We start from the raw sequence: 27,968 nt of genomic DNA, 5'->3' as shown, positions 1-27,968 counted from the left end.
CGTATTTATGAAAAATGGCGGCTACCCGTTGCAGCGATTTTGGCGACTTGGTCCAAATTAAAAAGCAACTTATTTCTATTATAGCTCAGTGTAAAGAAAGAGGACTCGTCCACAGTGTGAAATGGTAAGAACAAACCCCCATTATATTTAGAATTTAACTCAGGCCCGTTTTTTATTGCAGTATTTTGTTGTGTGACAGTTAGCATGACAGCTAACACAATGAAAAAGAGAAAACATGGCTTTATTCTATTGCCTACATAAGCTATCGTATCTCTGTTTCCTTCATTTCGTTAGTCTGCTGGGTTATAAAACACTACATTTTACCATGGTAATATCAATGCCATGTTTGTATCATGATCGCTTGTTCTTTGTATGGTTTGCTATATTCTTTGGAATAGTTCAACACTGTCTTAAACAAATGTACATTAAACAACTACATAGTTTTACTATGGTATAACATAATCAAATGATAAGATGATAAGTGAAAGATAAGGATGTTTACAGAGCATAATCTTTTTGAATCTAAACGTTTAACACTGTAGTATGTTGTATTGTGTTTTGTATTGTTTTTCGATTAAATATTGTGCAACAATCCCTTGTTATTTAATCATGTCTTTGTTTCAGTAATTTACAGTAGTCATTTTTAGATGTGTTTTAAACATTTCATCTAATCTGTACAAGGAGGTGTGTGTTTATATATCACTGTTTGTTTTTCAGGGCTTCTGAACTGGCTTTTTCTTTGGATCCACTTCCTCTGAATGAAATCCCTCCACCACCAGAGTTAACTGAGGTCCATCTGGAGTCCTATTACTTTTTCCCACTCTTTGCAAGATTTAGTTATGATTGTCTGTCTGTCTGTCTTTCTTTCTGTCTGTCTTTCCGTCCATCCATCCATCTGTCTCTCGGCTGCAAGATTCTGGCAAAAACAAGAATCATGTTTTTTTTAGCTTAAAATCAAAATCACAATCATGATTTTCTCACGATTCTGTAGATGTAAAATAAAGGTTAATATGAGAAGGCTATCATTGTTGTTAATTCTCAAACATATGGTAAAACAACAACAATAATAATAGACCTATTTGTAGGTCTACTGTTGGTTAAAATGCAAAATTTTGTGTAGACTTGGAATGGTGGACTTGAACAGACTTTAAATTTGTTCTGTTTGTTCATTCTTAGTAATGTGATGACATCAGATTACAACTATTCATAATTCTAAAGGTTAATTATTATTATTATGATATATATTTTATATATGATTATTTGATATATGATTATTATGAGAATTTTGTCATTTGTCATCGACAACATTATTAGACCATTTTTCACTGGTAAAATGAGACATTGGTTATTATCAGATTCCCTCTTGCATTATATAAAAAATTACAAAAGTTAGAACAGTTGTACTGACCCAGTAAACATTTATTTTCATGCACAACACTTTTTGTTTGCTATAAAAGAAAAAAAAAACATTTCAAATGCTTGTCGTAATCATAACTCTAAAATGGGAAATGATAATTTAAATCATACTTCCCGCACGTCTCCCAAACGATCAATCTGTGCAACAATCTGAACGATGTTTGAGCAATTCCAGCATCATTGATGTGACCTTTGGTGTAAAATTTTTATATATATTTTTTAAATCGCATAAAAAGTATATGTAAAGATTATATTAAAATATCTGTTTATATTTTCCAAAACAACTAACCACAGAGTTATGGGGTCAGAAAAATATCAATCTCTAAACATTTTTTTATATAAAAAAAAAATAATAAACATGCTTTATTATGGATGTGACCAAAAAAGTATGTGAGTTTACAGTATGTATCATACTTAGTAGAAATTCTGTAAATTAAACTACACAACCTAAAAGAAATAATGCTTATCAAAAGGATAAGAGTTGGCTCTTTATAGAACAAACATGATTAATTTTACTTTATTTGACATTTATGAGGAAAAAGCTTTGTTATGGATGTGACAGATGTGAAATTGGCGCTTGTGTGACTTTGGTAAATCAAATTTAGTTTTTAGAAAAAATTAACAGACATTTTTGAGTGTTTTTGCAATACTGTGAAATACAAGCCTACACAAAAAACCTACTAAGGATATAGCTATTTAAGTGAAAACTTTTTTTTTTCATGGCAAGGTTGACATATGCATCGAATTGCTCATTTACAACATTATTATCTGTTATTCACAGCCTTTGGAGGTTCTTTTCACGAAAGTAGACATCACTCGTGTACACGCATGTCCTCTCTGTAGTTTTTTAATCCTTCACTTTTGCCAATTGGTGAAGTTTTTTCCTGGCCGCTGTCGCCACTGACCTGCATGGTTCGGGACTTGTAGAGCTGGGCATCAATGCATTTGCTCTTCAGTGTTTAAACTCTCAGCAGTGAATTGTAAACCACACTGAACTAAACTGAACTTCAACACTGAAAACTGAACTGACACCGTTTCAATCCACTATAATCTTCTATGTGAAGCTGCTTTGACACAATCTACATTGTAAAAGCGATATACAAATAAAGAGTTGAATTGAAAAACAAACAGTGCATCAGCCCATGTGTGATTTCGTGGCTGCAAATACGTCAACTTTAAGAAAGAAATGACTTTTTGGGTGAATTATACCTTATAAATACAGTATGTGACACTGTTAACACCATTTGGAGATGTCCATGTTGCTGAGCAACATATATAAGACAATGTGAAGACTTGTAAAACCACTTTTGTGCTTCTCTCCTGAACTTGAAAATATAATTGGCTGAATCGTAAAGATGCTGGATTAAGATCGAGTGTAGGGTTGAATTGAGATCGCAATCTATCAGGGCTGCACGACATTGGAAAAATCTGACATTGAGATATTTTGTGATATATAAACTGCGATTTATATATTGCGATGTAAATATAATTTAACAAGATGACTTAAATAGCTTTATTTGGAAATATTTATTAATTTTGATCGACTGGGATGATCATGTCTTTTTTTTGCAGTGAATCTGCATAAATTATCATACATACAAGCAAAATAAACCATAAATTAACAGTTCTGTATGTTTTTCGGGGAGTGTAACAGTATTCAAGTACAGAAATTGAACAATCAAATGTAAAATAACATGGTCACCATTGTATAAATAATAAAACAAATATATATTTAATAGTATGTTTATCTTTAATGTTTAATAAATAATCTAATCCTGCAGTGTGACTATTGCAGATAAACACATTTCGATGTCGATGCTCAAACAATACATTGTTCAGCCCTAATGTGGTCATATGTAAATAATGGTCAATATTGGAAGTGTTAGATGCATGAGAGATGTGTCAAAATAGAAGATGCAAATTTGTTTTGTTCAAGGCATGTTGGTGTAAACAAGTAAATTCACTGCCTTATTTGTTTCTTCTTTCAGGAAGACGCCCAGGATTTGGATGCCCTTTGCCTAGCCAAATCATATTTTGACCTGAAGGAGTATGACCGAGCTGCGTATTTTCTCCGTGGCTGCCGGAGTCAGAAAGCATATTTTCTGTATATGTATTCGCGCTACCTAGTAAGATGTTTCACTTTCAATTAATTATTCAGTTGGAGATGAAATGAGGAAATACATATATCCTTTTTTATTCTCTCAGTCAGGGGAAAAGAAGAAAGATGATGAGACCGTCGACAGCCTTGGTAAGAAAATATGTTTTAAAGAGCGCCCTTACTCACAGACAGTCTTGCCTGATTTCATCCTAAATACATATTTGTTCGCAGGTCCACTGGAAAAGGGTCAGGTCCGCAATGAAGCCCTGCGAGAACTTCGGGTGGAGCTGAGTAAAAAACATAGTGCGGGAGAGCTGGATGGATTTGCGCTGTATCTGTATGTATCTAATTAGTTTTGATATGCGAGTTGTTACCAAAAAACATGTCTGGTCTGATAAGAAAAATATAGAAAAATACACACATGAAAGCTTGCTCACACCACAGACGAAACAAGTGACTAATTGTTACAGTTGTTTTCAGAGTTGCAAGTTTACTATTTTAACTCAAAATTTTAGAATCTCACAATTTTTTTGATCTGAAAAGGGTGAACTAACTTTTTTCTCCCAAGTCCGAGTTTGTCTCGCAGTTTGAACTTATTTTTATTTGCAATTCTCATTTTGCATCATGCAGTTTTCTCTTTAAGTCTAAGATATACTATATAAGATCTAAAAAAATGACCTATATATGTGCAGATTCACTTCTTCAAACCAATTATCCTGCCACATGCACCTATAATTTTCTCTAATATATAGATATTTGCACCGATTGCCACTTTAATTAGCCTATTCTATTTATTGATTCGGTGACATTAGAGCTAATATGTGCGTTTATGGTACATATTATATAAACATTTATTTGTAAAACAAAAAATAGCTTGGTTTGCTGCACAATATATCGTTTTAGCATCGATATGTGTGATCATTCGCAATAGTCACATCTCGTGAATATGCAATGTTAAGTCTGAATTACAATTTTCGAGACCTGTGACTGTGTGAGGGTTTTAAAAGCATTCAGGCATAAGAAATTGTACCAGTGTAACTTTAAAAAATTAATAACGATTCATTTTATTGAATTGTTTGGTCACGCTTTACAATAAGGTTTCATTAGTTAATGTATTTACTAACGTGAACTGATTATTAACAGCGCTTGTACACCATTTATTAATCATAGTTCAGCATTTACTAACATATTAGCAACATCCAAATTCGTGCTTGTTAACATTAGCTAATGCACCGTGAGAGCATGAAATAACAATGAACTGTTTTCATTAACTAACATGAACAAATACAACTGTATTGTAGTGTTACCAAATCTTCATAAAATGAAGACTGCAGTATTATTGTACATTTAATTATTCAATTATTGCATACCTGAATACATTGACTTCTTCAGGAAAACAATAAGACGCTGTTTACTTTAATGTGTATCTTTTTCTATATTGAATTTATCTATGCTTGTGGATTCTTTGTTATATATTATGCACTCCCTTATAGAATCATCCCAATCAATCTAAAATGATAAATTCTTTCCAAATATTTATTCAACTCATCTAGTGAAACCGTATTCATATCGCAATGTATATCGCAGAATAAAAAAATTGCATTGTTAAATTTTTTCCAATATCATGCAGCTCTAATTTGGTTTTACCCAGATTTTCCTACATTTTGATTAAAATAAACACAGGCTTCATTTCTCCCTTCAGACGTTAATGTGAATATCGTTGTTGTCATCATTGTGACACTCAAACTATATGGCTGTTTCTCAAATCTCAATGGTTCTTTTCAGTCTTGTCAGTTTAGGATGCAATCCCTCTTTCTCTCTCACACACACATATGCAAACACATATTAGGGCTGTCAAGCAATTAAAAAAAATACAGCATTATTGCAACCATGGTCTCTGATTATTCTGGATCAATTGCAAATTTGAAATATAGGATTTACTGTAAATATACACTGTTGAAATAAAGAAATGCATGACAATCTAGTTAAAGGAAACAGATCCTCTAGTTTTAGCTTTATCTTATTTTTATTATCTTTTATTTTTAACTTTTCTAAAGTGAATGAGTGCAGATGTTGTCATTGATTGCCTGGACTGTTACATCGAGGTAGAGTTGGTCATTTACTGATGTCCAGTACTCTCCTGTAAGTGCAATAGAAGTGAAATGACAGCAAGACATGTTATAAAACATTTAGCCTAAAGTCCTAAATGCAACTTAACCGAAATTAAACAGCATATTTGATTCACCTACTAAAATAATTATTATATTGTCATTTACAAATTGTTTCAATAGGCTACATTTTTACTAAAAAGTAATTAAATCATTTATAATCTATACACAGTCAAGACCAAAACTATTCATACCCCTGGCAAATTCTGACTTGAATACTTCCAGAAATACTTTTTTTCACCAATGATGCCTCTTGTACATCGTCTTCTGGAAGAAGCATGTGTCACTTGCTGGTTGAAAAAAAGTCAGAAGTTTAAAGTCAGAAGTTATGACTTTATATGCCTTAACAAAATGTATATATTCCTGCACACAGTAAAATAATACAATTTCATCTAATACCACAGTAGGACTGTGCGATTAATCGAATCGCAATCGGGATTTGAAACATTGCGATTAGCTAATCGCAAGAGGCTGCGATATGAAATATACAGTTGAAGTCAGAATTATTAGCCCCCCTTTGAATTTTTTTTCTTTTTTAAACATTTCCTAAATGATGTTTAACAGACCAAGGAAAATTTTACGGTATGTCTGATAATATTTTTTCTTCTGGAAAAAGTCTTATTTGTTTTATTTCAGCTAGAATAAAAGCAGTTTTAAATTTTTTAAAACCATTTTAGGGTCAAAATTATTAGCCATTTTAAGCTTTTTTTTTTCGTTTGTGTACAGAACAAACAATTATACAGTAACTTGCCCAATTACCCTAACCTGCCTAATTAACCTAGTTAAGCCTTTAAATGTCACTTTAAGCTGTATAGAAGTGTCTTGGGAAAATATCTAGTCAAATATTATTTACTGTCATCATGGCAAAGATAAAATAAATCAGCTATTATAAATGAGTTATTAAAACTATTATGTTTGCAAATGTGTTGAAAAAATCTTCTCTCCATTAAACAGAAATTGGGGGAAAAAATAAACAGGGGGGCTAATAATTCAGGGAGACTAATAATTCTGACTTCAACTGTATATGTATTATGTAATTTCCCCCACCCAGAGCAAATGCGTGACTGCTGTCTGTCTGTGTGTGATATTCTTACTAGCCAATTGAGTGAGCTCACTTTCGTTCTGCCCAATCAGAATTGAGCAATCGAACTGTGCAGAATGCCTACAATTAAATAAATAAACAGGACAAGTGGGATGATGGCGTCGGCCACTTCAGAAGCATTAATAGACAAATTCATATCAAAGAGCATGTCGGTAATATTGAAATGTTTTGGTTTTAAAGTCACAGACACCAAACAAAAACATTTGTAAGAGCTGTTGCAGAATTGTTGCCACAGCATGAGGAAACAACAACCACCACCTACAAAAGCACCACAGGTGGCTTAATAAGGAGTGTCTTGCTAAAAAGTCAACTGAATGTATTGCCAGTGATTCATTGTAGTAGCACGCATCATCAAAGCACAATTTCCGAGCTGTTTGCAGCTGTTACACCATATGAAAAAACATAATTTAATTCAATTCACCTTTATTTGTATTGCACTTTTACAATGTAAATTGTGTCAAAGCAGCTTTACATAGAAGATCATAGTAAATTGAGAGTTTTCAGTATTTAAGTTCAGCTTAGCTCAGTTCAGTGTGGTTTAATAATCACTACTGAGAGTCCAAACACTGAAGAGCAAAGCTATAAACTATGCAATACAGTGGTGAGATCAGCGAGGAAAAAACTTCACCAATTGGCGAAAGTGAAGAATTAAAAAACCTCGAGAGAAACCAGGCTCCGTTGGGCACGACCATTTCTCCTCTGGCCAAACGTCTTGTGCAGAGCTGCAGTCTAGGCGCAGGAGGCTGGAGAATGCTGGACCTCAACGAAGACTCGTCTGTCCCTGGAGCGTCACAGGAATCAGTCTCATGCTCTCCACTCCTCCATGACCACCACAGCAGCTGCTCAGGATACGGCCTGGTCCAGGATTATGGAAACCTTGGGAGGCAACAGGAGATGACTAACGCCCATAACTCACTACTGTTTGCTCTAGAGAAAAAGTAGTGTTTAATTTCTGAATATTTAAAAACAAATTTGAATAAAAGTTGTAGTTAATATTTTTTCATTTCCTTTTTTGACTAATACTCACTGCATTTTAGCAGTAAGAAGCTCTGATGCAGAATATTGAGCTGAAGCTTGACAACAAAATTAAATGGCAAATCAAATCGAAATCGTAATATCTGTTAAAAAAATCGCAATTAGATATTTTCCCCAAATCACACAGCCCTATACCACAGCAGCATAGACGTTTAAGGATACATCTGTGCTGCATTTGTAATTCGATTAGTAGAAGGTCCCTCAGGAAGTGAAGCGGCATTTGTATTCTTGATGTCTTGCTACCTTGGAATGCTCCCTCTTATGGCAGCATTTTAAAGATTTTGGACACATCCAATAAAATCCCTTATTTTTCATCAGTTATGGTGTGGTTCTTCGGAAACTGGATTTGCTGAAAGAGGCGGTAGAGATTTTCGTGGCTGCGACACATGCTCTTCCTCTGCACTGGGGATCATGGCTGGAGCTGTGCAATCTCATCACCAACATTGAAATGGTACATCTTTTCTTAACCAACCTTGCCAATCATGCTTTGCATTGACTGTATGCTGAAGAAAAAGCTTACTTAGAAAGCATTTCTTCTTTTGTGTGTGTGTCTTTATCAGCTGAAGTCCCTGTCCTTGCCAGACTGCTGGGTGAGGGATTTCTTCATGGCACACATGTACACGGAACTGCAGATGATCAAAGAGGCGCTGCAGAAATATCAGAGCCTTATGGAAGCAGGGTTTGCCAAGAGCAGCTACATCATCTCCCAGATTGCCGTAGCTTACCATAACATACGAGGTGGGCAACAAATTATCACAAACTCATGTATACTTGTGTTGATTAACCCGTGTGTACTGTTCAAATTAACTACCCTTTTGTTATGTTCGTGGCTGTTTTTGCCCCATTGACTCTCATTATAATTATATTTATTGATTGCAAAGCCATGACGGCATATAATCATGCATTCTTAATTGTTGCTGGTGTTTCCTGTTGGGAAAATGTGTAATTTTTTTTTGTTGATCATCAGTTGACAGCATTAACCCTTTAGATAGGCCTGTGCAAAATAAGTTACTTTTTTTATGGAGTTTTTATGGAATAAAACAGCAGATTATAGTGTGCGTGCATAAATACACTTACTATGTTTGCTATGCTCTGAGAGCTGAGCTGCTTATTTAGATTTTCTCAGAAATATCAAAATACGTGCACAAAGGTCTTCTCTTCCTCTCTCTCTCTCTCTCTCTCTCTCTCTCTCTCTCTCTCTCTCTCTCTCACACTTTCACACATTCACTATACTCCATTTACAGGGTGTTCGATAAGTTTTAAAAAGTCTTAAATTTAAAAAACAAAATTTTAGGCCTTAGTCTTTAATTCACTGAAATATTGTGTTGTAGGTCTTAAATCATTTTAAACAGGTCTTAATTTTGCTTTATCCAAGTAAAGCTACTCAATTGGACCGACATTCATCCAATGACCAAAAATACATCTCAATAAAACCTTAAGTTTGCAAGTTTTGCAAAGAGATACAATTCACATCCGCTGTTAGACATTTTATTTACAGCAAATTGCCCAAATTAAACCCCCTAATCAGAAAAAAACACTACATGATTTCTTAATAATACCAGGCCCCCAAAAAAATCTTAACCCTGCATAGGTCTAAAATTTCATTCCTAATGGTCTTAAAAGAGTCTTAAAGTCTTAAATTTGACTTGATGTAACCTGCAGAAACAGTGATATAGAATTCTGAAACTGAGCTTTATGCACTGTAATTGATGTGCAACAGTAAAAATTCAAAGTTTAAGTCAATGGGGCAAAACGAGCCACCAACATAACGAAAAAGTAGGAATTTTTAGAGCATTTCAAAGTTTTTTTTCTCAAAATGTGTGTCAAAATAAGATTTGTCACCAAAAATCATTCTATTTGCTGAAACACAGGGAAATTGAGCCAAATTAAGACTCAAAATCTCCCCAGAATGGATGAAAATATCCCCAACAGCACACAAGGGTTAAAAATATTGCTACTTTTTTAGTTTACATCATTCTGTTTTAGATTATTATTGTGAGAATGTATTAGGGCTGCACAATGTATTTTCAGCAGCGATATCACAATGTGATCATTCACAAGTCACATAGCAAGATGTTGAGTCTGGATTATAGTTTATCATTTGCATGTGTTTTTTGAGGCCTGTGACTGTATAACAATTTTACAAGCATTCAGGCATAAAAAAACGTACCGTTTGTAATTTAAATAATGATTAATTTTATTTGTACAACAAAGATTGCACAGTATTATTTTACATTTGATTATTTAATTACTGTACCAGAATACGGTTAGACTCCTCTGAAAACAAAACATTGTTTATTTTATTTTAATCTTTTTCTTTTTTGCATTTATCTATGCACATAGATTGTTCTAGATTATAATTTAAGCAGATTCACTACCATGCAGAATCATTCCAATCAGTTTAAAATGATTAATTTCCAAATACAGATATTTTGGTGAAATTATATATCTATATATTGCAGAATAACAAAATATTGCAATCGAAAGCCCTAGAATGTATCATAATTGCAAATTAATATTATAGAAAATTTCTTAGTGATTTTAACTTGATAATATTATTAATTAAAATAAATGTATTACAAAATGGTGAATGATCTAAATAAAGTTGTTTCATAATGTTTCTTTTGGAACAATTTACAGATAGTTTTATTGTTCAATAGGCTCCAAACTACATTTGAAACTAAACTAATGATGATAAACATTCCTAAAACATATTCATTTTTGTACATATAAATATCAGCATTTATTAAAATATTTTTAAGATCTAATTTTAATCTATTAATGTTATTAACTTTGCTTGAACTAATGTGACTGATCTTAACTGACAGTGAACTATTAGCTAATGTTAACGAAGATCATTTTATACACTGGTCATTGTCATTTAATGTTAGTTTTTCACTGTGTTATATAAATATATGTTTTTATAAAGCTTTTTTTCTGTCCCCAGATATTGATCAAGCCTTGTATCTGTTCAATGAACTTCGGGAACAGGATCCTTTCCGCATTGAAAACATGGACACATTCTCCAATTTGCTTTATGTCCGGGTGAGAGCTGCTGATCAGCAGGGAAACATTTATCCATGTATACACTACTGGTCAAAAGTTTTAGAACAGTAAGATGTTTATTGTGTTTTTTAAAGAAGTGTCTTCTGCTCACCAAGCCTGCATTAATTTGATCATACAAGTACACAAAAAGGTAACATTTTTAAAGTTAATTCCTGTGAATTCAAAGCTGAATATTTAGCATCTTTACTTGGGCATGAGAAGATATAAATATTGCGATTACTTCTTTTGATTTTAATGGAATTTTATATCACATAAGATTGCTAAAAACATTTCAGTGTTTCCTCTAGGATTTTTTCCTCCTGTGGCGGCAGGCCTTTTTTATGCATATCTACCAACTACCTGTGGCGTTATTTCAATGACAAATGTCGTGAGCACAGTATTACAAGTCGAGATCGCATTTATGTAATAGCCTACGAGCATGTGAACCTCTTTGCTTGCGCGCTAATTTCCTCCGCTCGTGCACAAAACTTTTTGCATGCCTCTCAAATATATGCTGTTCAAGCGCAGATCTTGTGCGTTCTCTGAAGTGCGGTTTAGTGCGTTTATGTAACAAGTATGCCTCCAACATTTATTAGATTTGCTAGGAATATTTATGAATGTCTCCAACAGACCTACAGAGCGGCATTAATGCATCCTGAAATAAAGTGAAACGGCTATACATCAGTCAGTCTGTCAGCACGTAACCTTAAACGGGTAAACAAATAACGCACTGCACTACTACGGTTACAGAAAAGTTTGCGCTGTTATAATTCACTTACCTTTTAATACGTTTTGGTGCGATTATCACCCGCTATTAAAAAAAACCCACGACTGAATGTTTTGAATGAAAAGCTGTAATGTAGCCGTAGTGGAATCAATTTTGAATAATGAAGAATGAATGTAGCGGAAACCATGCGTTTTTAGTTTTCTTTGTGAGTTAATCGATATCTTAATGTGTTAACGAACAAGTATTAATGAACAATGGGGCTATAAATAGTCACAATATTTTCCACCGATATTTTAATTTGTCGTAGGCCAGATTAACGTGTGGAAATGTTCATGTTTTAAAATAAACTGCCTATAAGACTCAGTTTAAAAAATTAAAAATTATTCACAGTATATCATATATATCATAATATTGAATTATTGAGTATTGGCATATGTCTGCTTACATCATCACCAGTCACGTAATTCTTCAGCAATGATTCTAATATTTAGATTTCCTCCCCCCAAATTTTTTTTTATTATTATTTTGAAAACAGCAGAGTAGATTTTCAACTTCCTGGTCAGACCAGACCAGAATTGATTCTGTTAATTACTTGTGTAAATGTGTGTAAATTTATATTTTTTCAGTTTTAAATTAATTTCAGTAATATTATTGACTAATAAAAAAATTCATATGATTTATTTACAATACAGTTTGTAAAGTAATATTTTCTGTCTTTTAGTAGATATATTATATGAGAAACTTGTATTGTTTACCAAATAAGTGGATCTAATTGGATTTGCATTGTAAATATTAAATAAAAGTTAAAAAGGTTTTTTTTATGTCATATATTAAGGTTTTAGTTATGATACTCCCAAAATAATTCTGCATAAATCTGCAGATTTTTAACACAATTCTGCACAGAAATAGCAAAAAATGTCTGCATATTCCGTCTGCCGCTAGTAATGGGTCTTCCATAGAAATCGATTCTCTGGTGACGTATGCCATATTTCAGTCATTTATTCCATTTAAACACCTCCTCCTTCAAAAAATGATCAAAAAAAAAGATTTCTTAAGTAGGCTTAAGATGTTATCTTATTGACTGACCAAGTGATTAATCTAATCTGATTAGTCATTTAAAAGACATGGTTATTTTCGATTCAGTTAGCATATAATACACAAACAAAAAAAGACATTCTATCTGTTCTAATCTGCAAAAGAGTAAAACGCCCATAATAAAGCTGTACTTGTCAGTGGAATAGCTTTGGGGTCAAAGAGTGAAACTTATAGACTTCAATATTTAAGTCTAATAATGGCAGAATTATATACTGGTGTTGTTTTTAACAAAATAATAATAATAAAAAAGTAATTTTATGTCAAATGCCATTTTTGTTAAGTAATCTTCTGTTAATATCCTCTGGTTTACTTCTGTTTTTCAGAGTATGAAGCCCGAACTCAGTTACCTGGCTCACAATCTGGTGGAGATAGACAAGTACAGAGTGGAGACATGCTGTGTCATAGGTGAGAATGAGAAATAAGAGTGAACACACAGTCAGTTTGATTGTTGAGACGATGGTTTATGAAGATTTTAAGATATTTAGAATTTTTTTGCAATAAACCCACATTTATTTGATTCAAAACAGAAACAGCAAAAATAAAATTTTAAATGATATTTTTACTATTTTAAATAGCTGTTTTCTATTCAACTATGTTTTAAAATATAATTTAATCCTGTGAATTAAATTTTTTTTATTTCTTCTTTTTTTTTTTAAAGCTGAATTTGTAACAGCTAGACTTATGATGGTATCGCTATATACGGTTTCTCACAATATAAATAAGTATACAATATGGCCCCGTTTACTATTTCAGATTTTTTGCTCATATATGATACGGTCTGTTTTATGACCGTGTAAACACAAAAAATGGCTTGCATTCTGATATTCAGAGATCAGTTTCATAAGTGGAAATAAATCAGATATAAATCGGATATGTGACAATGCGACTATCGTGTAAACGGGCAGATCAGATTTATTGAGGCATGCTGTTTTGTACGTCTTTAAACTTGCGACAAAGGGGTACTTTTCCACCGTTTAATGGCATAAAAGGAAGAGCGTATTTGGAGACATCGGCACGGTAAACAACAACAACAGAGGAGAAACCTGGTGGAGGAAAGTGGTCACAATTTGCTCCCACCAGACTTGAGATCTCTCTCGTACCCACAAATTCCTGTAAATGGTGGAGGACACCATATACAGTTGAAGTCATAATTATTAGCTTCCCTGATTATTTTTTCCCCCAATTTCTGTTTAACAAAAAGAAGAATTTGTTCAACACATTTCTAAGCATAATAGTTTTAATAACTAATTTCTAATAACTGATTTATTTTATCTTTGCCATAATGACAATACATAATATTTGACTAGATATTTTTCAAGAGACTTCTATACAGCTTAAAGTGACATTTAAAGGCTTAACTAGGTTAATTAGGTTAACTAGGCAGGTTAGGGTAGGGGTAGAATGGTAGGGTATAATGATGGTTTGTTCTGTAGACTATCAGGAAAAAAATAGCTTAAAGGGGCTAATAATTTTAACCTTAAAATGGATTTTAAAAAAATTTAAAACTGCTTTTATTCTAGCCGAAATAAAACAAATAAAACTTTCTCCAGAAGAAAAAATATTATCAGCTACACTCTGAAAATTTCATTGCTCGGTTAAACATCATTTGGAAAATATTTTAAAAAGACAAAAAAATGCTATTTATGGTTAATGCAAATAACCATAGTTTCCTTCAATTACTCTAATATCATAAAGAATAGAAACATGCTCTTTCATTAGAAAGAAAACCTTAATATTTGATTATACGTACAGTACAAATGATAACATGATGAACTATGGGAGGAAATATATAAATCAAGTAATTATGCTGAAAATAAAATAGCAGCCCAGGCTTCAGTATTCCCCTAGAGTTGAGTTTACCAATTTTGAATCCATTGAGCTGGGTCTTAGCCTATTATAGATCATTGAATGAGATTAGACTATTAGCATCTCGCTCAAAAGTGGCCAAAAAGTTTTGATAAGTTTTTTATTTAAAGCTTGACACTTCTGTTATGATATTATAGTGTCTGAAAATAGCCCCCACTATCATACCCTCTACTGGTGAAACTCAACAGTTTTCCTTCAAAGCATATCAAGTTTACTTAATTCTGTGCCTACATTTAAAAATTATTGACATTTTAGAATTCCCATGTGTCATGTTTGAGAATATGTGAATAGAAACAGCTTCTATCAGTTCAGTCATGTATGAACGCTAATTGGTTTGTTTTCTGCTCATAGGTAACTACTACAGCCTTCGGTCTCAGCATGAGAAAGCAGCACTGTATTTTCAGCGTGCTCTAAAGCTTAATCCTCGCTGTCTGGGGGCTTGGACCCTCATGGGTCATGAGTACATGGAGATGAAAAACACATCTGCTGCCATTCAGGCCTACAGGTGCTCACTTCTAAAGTAACACACCACACAAAGTCCCAGCAAAATGCATTTTATTTGTTACAAGTTTTTTAATAATTATTGTCTAAATGTATTATGATTTTCCAGCACACCTTTTTTCTTCCTTCTTAATTGCAAACAATTTTACCAGAGCACTAATTCTGGATATTAGAATTCGGTAACACTTTATAATAACTACACACTATGAATCCTTTATTAAGCATTAGCATCTAGTAAATTCATTATTTGTTAAGCATTAACTCTACAATAATAGATGCTAGTAAGCAGTTTACATCTGCAGCTACAAATGCTGTATGATTGACTTACAACCACATTTATAAAGTGCTTAATAATTGTACTTTCATACTTTGTGACTGGTTAATTTTTCATTCCTCAATTAAGTATTGCATTATTTACAAACTATTGTATTTAAGAGTAGTTGGTGGTTTTTAAGATCATTCAGAATGAGTTAATAAATGATAAATGAACTATTGAAATCTATGTTTATATATCTGATTATTCAGGCATATATTAATAGTTAATTTGCATGTTAATAAATGCTTTATTAACTCAACTTCATGCAGTTTTGTGACCTAATCTAAAGTGAGGACTATTTATGCTATATAAATCTCTTATAAATGACAAATTAAGGCTCTATCGAATGAACAATAATCTTTGCAATCCTATCTAAAAAGTAAAATTACTGTAGTTTAACCATTGCTATATAACAGGAGTGTCAAAATATGGCATAGAACTGGTTAACAACACCACAGTATAGTAATTTAACAATATAATAAGATGCAATGTTTAAACTGTACAGTAATTTTATTTTAGATAAGGTTACAAAGATTTATTTTTGTTTTGATACAGTTTCATTTGTGTATCTTCAAATGAGTGGAAATGAATAATGTTGTTTATGTTCCTTTTTTCCTGTTTAGAATATAACTGAGCCTTCCTTTAATTGTCATTTATAAGGGATTTACAAAGCATAAATAGTCCTCACTTTAGATTAGGTCACAAAACTGGACGAAGTTGAGTTTATAAAGCATATATTAACATACAAATTAACTATTAGTACATGCCTGAAAAATAATATACATAAATGTTAATTGCAATACTTTAATAATCATTTATTAACTCATTCTGAATTATCTTAAAAAAAACTCCAACTACTCTTAAATACAAATGGTTTTTAAATAATGCAATACTTAATTTAGTAATGAAAAATCAACCAGTCACAAATTATTAAATTATGTTATTAATTAATCACCCTTATGCAGGAGGTCTTAAAGTATTAGAAGTTGATAAATTACTTCAGAGAAATGTTAGGTCCTTAAAGTTATAAATGCTTTACAAGGTATTAAATTCTCTATAATTTTGGAATATACAAGCCTGAATTTAATCTGCGAGTTTTGGGGTGCAGTTTATGAAATTGATAAAATCCTGCTGGATTGGACATCTCACTGTTTTGTTTACTGCAGTAACCAAGAAAACAACGTTATTCATGCTGTTTTATAGGTGCGACCTGCTGGAAGAGAGAACTAGCATTTTATATGAATATCGCTTTAGTTTAGGTGAAGGCATGTTTTATGTAGCATAATTTCACAAAAACAGTTTTACATCAAAATTTTAATTATATAATCAGCACGAACAGATAAAAAAAAATGGTCACCTACGCTATCTTTTTCTGGTTTCTAAAATTCTTAAACGTGGAAATGGCCAGTTTGCTAGTATCAAAATCAGTGTCTTTATAGATTAAAGAGCCCATATTATGGGTTTTTGAAAATGCCCTTCCATGTAGTGTGTCACACAGCTCTAAGTGAAGTGAAATATCCAGCTAAGGCTTAAATCTGTAAGTGTACAGTGTTTAAAATTATTGATTCATCTATAAAAGAGTCGACTCATAGTGCTTCAAACGAGTCGTCTTGATAACGAGTCATTAGGTGTTTCGCGATGACGCAGCTACGAAACACAAGTAGTTGGGCGCGCAAACCCGGGAGATTTGAAACCTGCGGCTCCGCCCACTAACAGAAAAAAAGTCACACACACACACAGAGACACACACAGACACTGGTCGAATGAAGTCACGCTGTGCAGATGGATATTATGGACAGTCTAATCAAAGATGAAACATCAGCAATATAGCCCAGCCTTGAGCAGTTCTGAGTGCTTCTGAAAACTATCTGCTTTCAAAGAAGACTTCATCAGTTTGTTAAAGGAAGGATCAGTATAGACTGTCAGAACATGGATCAGTGCATCATGGATCAGTTTCTACCCCCATTTCACCAGTGTAAGTACGTGCGATTAAAACTGTTGCCTCGTTTACTCTATCTTGCACATGATGTATTTAGTTGTGTTTTGTTACTTGTAACCGCGTGTGCTGTATCAGGTTAACTCTTTATATTCTCATATCGCGTGTAAAGCCACGTTGAAAACGCGACGCGTGCCGCTTTGATTACGGATCGTCAGCTGTTTACACACATGCAACGGACAAGTTTCAAAATATTTCAGCTCAATATTATTGTCTCCTCGTGTGTGTAACGCACGGGTATTCGCGGATATAACAGCGCCGCTCCTCTATGGACGCGCCGGCCCTGTGTGTGTGTGTGTGTCTGTGTCTCCTCGTGTGTGTAACGCACGGGTTTTCGCGGATATAACTGAGCGCCGCGCCCTCTCTATTCAGCCTGTCCTCTATGGACGCGCCGGCCCTCTGTGTGTGTGTGTGTGTGTGTGTGTGTGTGTGTGTGTGTGTGTGTGTGTGTGTGTGTGTGTGTGAAAAGAGCAAGAAGACTGTGACCTCCTCGCCAGTTCTTGGACTTTTTGCTCAATAAAATAGTTAGTCGTCAGTATTTTCTAGTCCATCGTCTGTGTTTACATTCACCCACTGGCAGCCAAAATCCACTATGAAGCGTTTGTGCACTGTGACTACTTTTATATTGTAGATTAGCAGCTGGGCATTTCACTCTGTCTGGCGCTGAAGCCTTGTCCGTGTCGACCAATCGCAGCAGGCTGTCATCGTTCCAATCAGCGAAGATTAGCTTCGCGCTGAGGAGGGGGTTGGGAACAAATGAATCGCTGAACGATTCATATGGGAGTCGCTGGGATAATTAGGTAAAAATAAATGCAGATTATAAGACCATCAAAGTGTTTTTTTGACCTTGCATGCATATTAGACTGTTGTTGGAGACCCTTACAACCTAAATATGACCCTATTTCATGTATAATATGGGCTCTTTAATGCATTGAGTTGTATTAAATTTGAATCTAAAGTGTTATTTATTAATTAAATGGTCAGAGAATTTGCTAAAGACTCATATAAAGTTTTTTTAATTATTGTTTTGTATTTTTATTTGTCCTGAACCTTTCAGGTTATTAACCCTTTGATGCACTACATGGGTCTAAAGTGACCCATCTAAGGTTATTTTTTATCTATTTTATAGCTTGTGCATCAAATTAAATTCTCTTGTGCTTCATTTCCATGCTCTTTAGAGAGTTAAGACTCTCTAGTACATGAAAATGAAAATAATGTTATAAGTATATTGCAGTTTACAACAAGCAGCATAAATAGTTTTGTATGGATAAAAATGAATGAAAGTAAATGAGACAACACATTTAAGTTACAATGGCTGTGCTGTTTTTACATCAAAAAAAAAAGGTCGATAGGTTAGCTTTTATTCAGTTAAAATCCAGAAAAAATTGTGACTTGGCTTAAAGCGGGAACCCTGTTTATAGTCTAAAAATGAATTGTACAATAATACAATATGTTGACTTTTGTCTCTTAGACATGCAATAGAAGTGAACAAAAGGGACTACCGGGCCTGGTATGGACTGGGACAGACCTATGAGATCCTCAAAATGCCTTTTTACTCTCTCTATTACTACAGAAAAGCCCATCAGCTTCGGTAAGTACATTGTGTAAAGAAATCATGTAAGCTGTTTTGGATAAATATTGACCTGAAAGAGTTCACTTTTACACTGTTCTTTATTGTGTGTGTTTAAATCAGGCCTAATGACTCGCGTATGCTCGTAGCTCTCGGTGAGTGTTATGAGAAACTTTCTCAGCAAGTGGAGGCCAAAAAGGTAAACGCCAATGATTATACAGCACTGAAACTGATACCTTTTTTCCCCAGAGTGTGAATTTGTAGGTCAGTAGCTATGTTTTTGATTTTTATGCGCATTTTGGATTGTCAAATAATGACTAAAGCATGCATAAATAAAAAAAAAAACTTAAACATATAACTTAAAAAAAAAACAAAAAAGCTTTTTTTTTTCCCTCATGAATGGAAAAATGTCAAATAAAATAAAATCAGTCATTTTTGTTCTATAGTGAAACAACTCTTATCCTTTTAGTTGTGCAGTTTAATTCACAGAATTTCTGAGGTATGTTGTAAAATGCAAAGTCGCTAACTTTTTTGGTCACATCGATATTACATGTTTATTTACCTTAATTAAAATCTAATAAATTACACAAATCTAAACAATTTACAGATTGTTTTGTAAAATATAAACAGATATTTCAATGTAATGTTAACCTATACTTTCTCTGGGAATTAATGTTTTGAGTTTTTACTGAAAATGTTACATCCCTAACGCTGGACATGCTCTGCTAAGCTAAAACCCAGAGATAGGCTCAATGGATTAAAAAAATTGTAACAAAATCTGTTTATTCTATAAGAAAACATTTGCACGAACTATGATGAAAAGTTTGTGTTTATGTTATAAGAGATCATATTATGATAAAAATGGGTGCGATGGACAAACCAGCAGAGCGAGCACATTGTGAATCATCTGACTTGTTGTATTGGTCATTCTGAAATGCTTTAACCATTTCAGTGTTATTATTATTATACTATTATTACCTCCAAACACCACATTACATGTTTGCATTGTCTTCTGAGGTGCGAGTACTTAATTAAATAAAAGACTCGCGCAGCTTCTTCTATATCTGAAAATTAAGCTTTTTATATATATATATATATATATATATATATATATATATATATATATATATATATATATATATATATATATATATATATATATATATACAAACGTAATTTTCAGAGATAGAAGAAGCTGCGCGAGTCTTTTATTTATATTTATGTTAGTTTATCAGGAAGTGACTATGTTGTTCTCTTTGACTCATTGGATGAAAATGTTGCATTATTCACAAATATTTTGTGATATTTCAGCCTGATGTCACGAGGAAATGTAACTATTTTACGTTTTGTCAATTTAGTGGTCAATTCCTATGAATGCGTACAAATTCGGTCATACAAAAATGTAAGATTTTAAAAAAGAGGCATGGCACCCAACCCCATCCCTAAACCCAACATCATTGAGGGATGAGCGAATCGTACTAATTTGTACGATTGAGATTGTAAAAATTCATACGAATATACCACTAAATCAAAGTTACGAATTGCAGTGAGATTCCAGTTTTTCATATTCCAGATTCCATATTCTAGTTTTGCGCATACATTTAGTTTGGGTCTTTGAATGGAAACATAGCTAGTGATAGCATTCTGCTTGTATATTTAATTGTTATATATTTTGTGTGGGTTTTAGTGCTACTGGAGGGCTTATTCTGTTGGTGATGTGGAGAGAATGGCGCTTCTAAAACTGGCAAAGTGAGTGTGCTTTTGTTGTTTTTTGCTCTAATTATTGATGGTTATAATGTGACCTGTTTTGATAAAGTTGTGTCTTTTGTTTTTGTAGGCTTCACGAGCAGCTGAATGAATCTGATGACGCCGCACAGTGCTATATAATCTACATCCAGGACATTTTCTCATGTGGTGTAAGCTGATGCATTTCTTTGTTAAAGGGATCGTTTACCCAAAAATGTAAATCTCACCAATTACTGGTTCTAAATTTTTATGAATTTCTTCCATGACTTTCTGAATATTTCATCCATAGTAGGGGCACAAAATACTATGGAAGTCGATGACACTTTTTTTTTTTCTCCCCCCAACAATCGTCAATATTCATCTTATTTTCCGTGTAGGAGTGGGCGCAGCCATTTGAATCTTTTTGGCCACTTACATTCATTTTTAGAGGTTAAAAACAGCTCGTCATGCTGCTGGATGTTGCAAACTGATTTTTTCTTATTATATTATTCTATTTTGTCTGTAGAGTCATGCAAACACTTGTTTGTAGAGCGAGTAGTAATAATTTCTGCGTTTATTATTCCTAGTAATTTCACCCATATGCAACTGCAAAAACGAGCACACTTCCGCATTGAAGAATAAGGTCAATACTTTTCTTATTGAAAAATGAAACTCAAGTTTGAAGCAAGTAAATAATGGCAGTTTTATTTTGGGGTGAAATATCATTTTAAATTCACAAACTATCATCATAAGGGCTCTTTTTTACACAAGGTTCCCACTCTTTCATGGACCCCAAATTCAAGGACTTTAAATCACTAATAATTTTAAATTGAGCACCATAATTGACACCCCAGAAAATATAAAACCATGAAAGTCATTCCTGTACTCCACATTTTACTTGCACTTAATATTTACATTAAATGCCATAGTAATGATGATGTTTTGAATGTAATTTCCAAAAATGTGGATTGTTTTAAACAGTCATGTTAAGGGAACTTTAATAGAATTAGTTGAATTCAAATGTGCTTTCTGAAATATTGATAAAATGCATTATTTGTCATAGTTCTTGTATAATATTTACATTTAAGATTTTTAATTTCAGAATTTCTTAGTTTTTAGTTGTTTTTGAAAGCAGCACAGTACAATTGTCGAAATAACACCATGCACTTTAAATTCAAGCACTTTCAAGGCCTTGAATTTCTATGTCTGAAATTCAGATATGGGAACCCTACAGTACCAGAGCATCTGAAGCAGCATTTGACCTTATGTAGGTGTTTCCTAGTGAAATAGAATGTATTGGTGGTAATAATATGAGCTGGAATTCCTCCCACCCATTACGGCAGACTGTTACTTTTTGCTGTAGTTATGTTTTGGGAGTTATTTTGAACATCGTGCAGAACATTTGGACCATAATTTTTGTAGTCACATGATAGGAAGAAATGTAACTCGATTAGTCATCTTATTGTTTGTGACCTCAGGAGCAGTTGGAGCATGCGGAGGTGAGCACTGCGCTGCGGTATCTCGGACAGTACTACTTCAAGAACAAACTGTATGACGAGGCGTCTCTCTGCGCTCAGCGATGCTGCGACTATAATGACGTGAGTTTAACTAAACTTACTACAGCAGTTGTTGATTGGAGATTTGCTGACTTTTTAGCTGTAAAAATATAGCACATGTAGTGTTGCAATATTTTTACATTTGACTAGCATAATCTAACACAGGGATGTCCAAACTCGGTCCTGGAGGGCCGGTATACTGCTGAGTTTAGCTCCAGTTTGCTTCACCAGACCTGCCAGGAAGTTTCTAGTTAATCTAGTATATCTAGTAAGAGCTTGATTAGCTGGTTCAGGTTTGTTTGATTAGTGTTGGAACTTAAAGCTGCGGTCACACTGGGCTTTGTGTGTGGGAAATTCTGTCGTACGGCGCTGCGAAAAGGGCGAGATTAAACAAGATCATTAGACATTAAAAAAGCCAGCGATTTGCTCCGTTTTAAATTTCTGTCCAGAGAGGTCATGTTTTGATCCTCGATTGGTCTCACGCAGTCAAGTGATGCGATTTCGCAGGTCAGAGTTCACCAAGCTTGAACTTTGCACTGCAGCAACCTGCGAAACTTGACGCATGACCTTGCATTTCCGGTCTTATGCATTCGCGTGCTTATGAATGTAAGTCTATGGGAAGAAAAGTCAAGTGTGACCGCAGCTTAACTCTCCAGGACACCGGCCTTCCTGGACCGAGTTTACACACACCTGATCTAACATGTTACAATTGTGTTTAATAATTTAGTTTGCTGGCATATTTTAGTGTTAAAGGGACAGTTCACCCAAAAATGTCCTTTATGAGTTTCTTTTTTCAGTTGAACACAAAAGATATTATCCTGTAACTACTGACTTCAATAGTAGGACAAACACATACTGTGGAAGTCAAAGGTTACAAGTTTTTATCATGTTTCAAAAAAACAGAAAAAAAAAAAGAAATTTAAAGAAGCTTGTGATAAGTGAAGGTGATTTACAGAATTTTCAGTTTTGGGTCAACTGTGCCTTTAAGCTAGCATGTTAAAAAATGTTTTTAAATTTTTTACTTGACATGTTTTAGGCTTTTGGGGGGCTTTGCTAGATAATCTTTTAAGGGAAAACTCCACTTTTTTAAAAAAATGGACCCATTTTACAGATGTCTTCATTTGAAAACAGTTGAGTTTCACCATTTTTGAATCCAGTCTCCTGGTCTGGCGGGAGCACCTTTAGCTTAGCATAAATCATTGAATCAGTTTAGACCATTAGCATCTTGCTCAAAATGCTCAAAAAAAAAAGTCCTACTTAAAGCCCGACTCTGTAGTTACTTCATGTTCTTAAGGTCTTTGCACACTGAAGTCTGAAATTTTCATGTTTTTTTTTTTTTTTTTTTGTATTTATATGTAAAAATTTGTTACATACACAAACCTTGCACACTGAGTCTGATGCGTATTAATTAATCCATTATGAAAAATGCTAAACAATTTGGAGTCACTTCAAGCTGATATACTTTGTTCTCTCTTTTCCAAAGTACAGAACAAAAGAGGAATAGGCTCTGTTCATTTAATACTGCATAGAGAGGAAGGAGAGATCAAAGATCTGCGAAATGCAAAGTTTATTTCAGGTTTTGATACATTGCTTGTGATGCTTCACACATTTAAGTACATAAACAAATCCTGAACAGAGGCTGGCAGTAGACATTATAATAGATGATGGCTGTGTTGACGTATCAAAACAACGAACCAAAAGTTGACTATGCTTTCTGTGAAATATGTAAAAAGAAAAAAAAATACAAAAAAATCAAACCCATTTTAGAGACAATGCGTCAATATGATTGAAGTTGAATTTATTTTTCAACGTGTGAAAATTACAGACAAAATTTTCGGATTCAGTGTACAATAACCTTGAGATAACCTTAATAACCTGAAAGAAAATGAAAAGCTGCTATTGTTGTGGATAATATCTATACTTAACTATATATCTATACTATACACATAACAATCCAGGAACTTTTGCTGCAGCAGGTGCAGTTATATAATGTAGCGCTATCACCTAGCTGGTGACTATTTTCAGGCACTGAGTAATATTATTGTGCCTGCTGCAGCCAAAGTATGGCAACAAAGTCCCTTGATTATTACTCCATAAAGACAATATAGTTCCTAGCCATATCAGCTTGGAAAATACCAACGTTTTGTCAGTCTTAATATTAATGTAATTACAGAAGAGTCAAGCTTTAAGTAGGAAAATATTCAGAACACACATATATTTATTAGGGGTGTAACTGATCGCGGTTGATCCGTACGGATCACGGTTTGGAATGCATGTGACCTGCGGATTAATAACTTTTTTGAACTTGTAGGTTAATCCAACATTTATAACAATTGCAGAGAGATCGCCTCCCATGTCATTCAAATCACGAGTATGAAAGCCTTTTGGCTTCCCTGTAAAATATAATGATAACAGAAAACGTTGTGGTGGGACATACCTAAATGGTTATTAATTAAAGGTGTTTTTACTGTTTGTTTAGCCTGCATTAATGCATTTTGTAAATCTGCATGATTAAACATTAAAGATCATGATCTCAATTCAAACCCGTGTAACATGAATAATAATGACAATAATGATTTGCATATTTTTAATAATCCTTCTAAGTGCTGCATACAAATCTGCGTTTGATGAAGAGAGATTCAGTTAGTTACAAACTAACATTTCTGTGTTAGGTAAATAACAGTTTATAGTTCAGAATTCAGATAGAAACACTGATGTTTATGGTAAAGATTAGAATCACAGTTTAATGGAACTTGATGCTGGTGAAAGCAATTACATATAATCAACAGGTGGTGAAAAACAACCATCAAAATTGTCACTAAGTAGGTTTTCAGAAATGATACACCTACAGTATAATGAAACATGAAGTTTTGTGTTTAAATTTTTGAATCCTTAATTGAAAATAAATATATGTTGTACAAGATGTTAGATCTCTATATTTAGCATTATCAGCAACAGTAGCAAAGGTCATATTTCATATTGAATACTTTTTCCAGCTGGTTCTTTCTTGATTTTTATTTTTATTAAAATGATTGTAAATTCTGTTTGTTAAACCCAATGGTTTTTGCAGTAATATTTTGTATAAATGGAAACCAAATGACATTTGTCTTATCCCCTTTTTGCTGATCCAAAAAATGGTCCGATCCGTGACTCAAACCGTAGTGTGATTCGAACTGTGAGATTTGTTACACCACTAATTTATATATATATATATATATATATATATATATATATATATATATATATATATATATATATATATATATATATATATATATATATATATATCGAGAAAAATGTGCTATAGGTGAATTGAATAAACTAAAACTGGCCGTAATGTATGCAAGACTGCATAGGTGTTTCAGCGTATGAAAACAATGAAATCAAAATTGGTACAACTAAACGGTTTAACGCTAGGAGATTTGTAAACTGAAAATAAGTGGAGTGTTCCTTGGATCCAGACAGTTAGGAAAGATGTTGATTAGTAAGTCAGGCTATCTAAAGGTTTCAAATGTTAAGCTTTTTTTAATAATGAAGTTTATTAATAGATTGTTTCTTAATTTCTGGAACCACTGCAATAATAATAATTTATCATTTTTCAGGCCCGAGAAGAAGGAAAGGCTTTGTTAAGACAAATCTCTGCAGTGCGGGAGCAAGGGGAGCCCTCGTCTACCGATTTGTCCCTACCCTGTGTTTTCAACCCTTTGTCTAACAACACCACACCAGTTAGAAGAGTATCTCCGCTCGATCTGTCTTCTGTTACACCCTAACAAACACACATGAGTCACTAACAGGTCAGAGCTTTCATTCAGCTGCACAAACATCAAGTGTATATGCTGAGGAAGAACAATTTCATGCCTTTACTTTCGCCTCATTGTAAATAAGTGCTTGTACAGACAAAAAGTGTCAGTTATATTAAATAAAACAACTGAACATTCAAGGGTCAATCTTTTATTACAAAAACCCTCTTCATTTTGATTATACAGTGAAAAGAGACATTCAAAAGTGACAAACATCTCACACTCATGCAAAATGTGCAAAACAAAAGGACCCAATGCAAGAATGTAGTGCTTGTATCTGAGCATTTGGTCCCTTACAAACAACCCATATTTGGTTATAACACTGAAATCTTAAAGAATCACACAAGTCTGCCAAAAAAAAAGTTTACACCCAAATTTTAAGTAGGGAATAATCTGATTTCCTGGTCAAACGTACAGTTTAGACACATGTAACGCAGAATACTATTTGAAATTGCTCTAATCTTGTATTTACAGTTTGATTTGGTTTGTGTAAGGCATACTCGTATATACTCGTATACTCGAAATATATAAAAATAGAGCATATATGAAAAGATGTGATACATAATGGTAGTATCACATGGCAATGTCTTATAAGAAAACCCCTTAAAGGGGAAATGAAACAGTCAAGTTTACATTTTGTAAATTGATTTCCACTTTAATGAAAATATATTAAACAAACTTGATTAGTGTTACCATTTAGCAGGAAACGGCACGTTTTACTATAGATTTTAGACTTAGGGTGCTTCCATTCTGGAATGTCACTGTGCTTGACATCACAGGGTTGGTTCCGTTCCCGAACAGATACAGTGGAAGTAATGGCCTGAACATGGAGACTGCAAAGCCTAATTTAACACAATGCGTGAAGTGGGCATGGAGCTAGTGCAAATACAAGCAGCAGATGTGTGTCTAATAAAATGTGTATATATATATACACATTTTATTAGACACACATCTGCTGCTTGTATTTGCACTAGCTCCACGCCCACTTCACGCATTGTGTTAAATATATATATATTTTCCCCCTTTTAATCACTGGTAATTTGACGCTCTTTGATCCACTCTCTGTATTATGCTGCCTGGCTGGATTTCAACCTGTTCCCGTACTGATGTAATGGGGCGGGTACTTTCACTTTTCACTACCACAGCCCCTCACCTATGTTCAAACCAAACTAAGATTCAAACCAAACGAAGTTTTTCACATGGCAGGTTTTTATGTCCTTCATACATGTTGAGAGATCGACTTGAAGAGGGAATATGTCTTGACATAATCCACACAGACGTGACTTAGTAAAGTGTGAAGTCATGTATGATTTTAAATCGCTGCATTAGTCTGAATGTAAATCTCCCATCTGGCAACGCCGGAGCAGCGTAAGAGAGTGGACCAAAGTGCATCAAATGAAAGGTATTAACTAAAGAAAAATACACAACTTAAGACACTTAAATGCTTATATTTGTTGTACCAGCTCTGCAATGCACATCCACAACTTCATGCGTTGGGTTAAATTAGGCTGTTTAGTCCATTACTACCATAGTTGAAACCCAGAAAGGCAGTGTAATACAGAGTGAATCAAAGTGCATCAAATGATCGGTAATTAAAAGGGAAAAAATAAAAATAGAATAAATATATTAATTTTATTATACACACATCTGCTGCTTGTATTTGCACCAGCTCCATGTCCACAACTTCACACGTTGTGTTAAATTAGGCTTTGCAGTCTCCGTTTTCAGTCCTTTACCTCCATTGTACCTGTTAAGCCGAGAGAATGGAACCAACCCAGTGACATCAGACAGCGATATCCCAAGATGGTGGCACCTTAGGTCTAAAAGCTATAGTACAGGGGTGGGCAAACTCGGTCCTGGAGGGCCAGTGTCCTGCACAGTTTAGCTCCAACACTAATCAAACACACCTGAACATGCTAATGTTCAACATGTCTTCAAGATCACTAGAAATC

The 27,968-nt window shown here is 33.8% G+C and overlaps 1 protein-coding gene across 1 annotated transcript; it reads left to right on the top strand.

Moving 5' to 3' along the window:
• The first annotated feature begins 4 nt into the window (after nt 1–4).
• cdc23 (CDC23 (cell division cycle 23, yeast, homolog)) lies at nt 5–26,156 on the top strand. Its single transcript, XM_056446533.1, has 16 exons — nt 5–124; nt 718–790; nt 3,405–3,542; nt 3,622–3,664; nt 3,746–3,851; nt 8,138–8,270; nt 8,380–8,557; nt 10,767–10,864; nt 13,010–13,091; nt 14,904–15,057; nt 18,837–18,956; nt 19,059–19,134; nt 20,623–20,684; nt 20,773–20,851; nt 22,139–22,258; nt 25,819–26,156. The coding sequence occupies exons 1-16, from the start codon at nt 15–17 to the stop codon at nt 25,984–25,986; spliced, it is 1,740 nt and encodes a 579-aa protein (XP_056302508.1). The 5' UTR covers nt 5–14; the 3' UTR covers nt 25,987–26,156.
• The last annotated feature ends 1,812 nt before the right edge of the window (nt 26,157–27,968 follow it).

This window comes from Danio aesculapii, chromosome 21 (assembly GCF_903798145.1).
Source record: "Danio aesculapii chromosome 21, fDanAes4.1, whole genome shotgun sequence".
Taxonomy (NCBI): Eukaryota; Metazoa; Chordata; class Actinopteri; order Cypriniformes; family Danionidae; genus Danio; species Danio aesculapii.
The sequence above is the reverse complement of the archived record's forward strand: the minus strand, read 5'-3'. Positions and strand labels throughout refer to the sequence as shown.

Excerpts from the sequence above, each read along its gene's own strand:
- cdc23 (XM_056446533.1), top strand. The coding sequence starts at position 15 with ATGGCGGCTACCCGTTGCAGCGATTTTGGCGACTTGGTCCAAATTAAA. Across the intron at positions 125-717 it reads CTCGTCCACAGTGTGAAATG|GGCTTCTGAACTGGCTTTTT; the intron begins GTAAGAACAAAC and ends TTTGTTTTTCAG. Across the intron at positions 3,543-3,621 it reads ATATGTATTCGCGCTACCTA|TCAGGGGAAAAGAAGAAAGA; the intron begins GTAAGATGTTTC and ends TTATTCTCTCAG.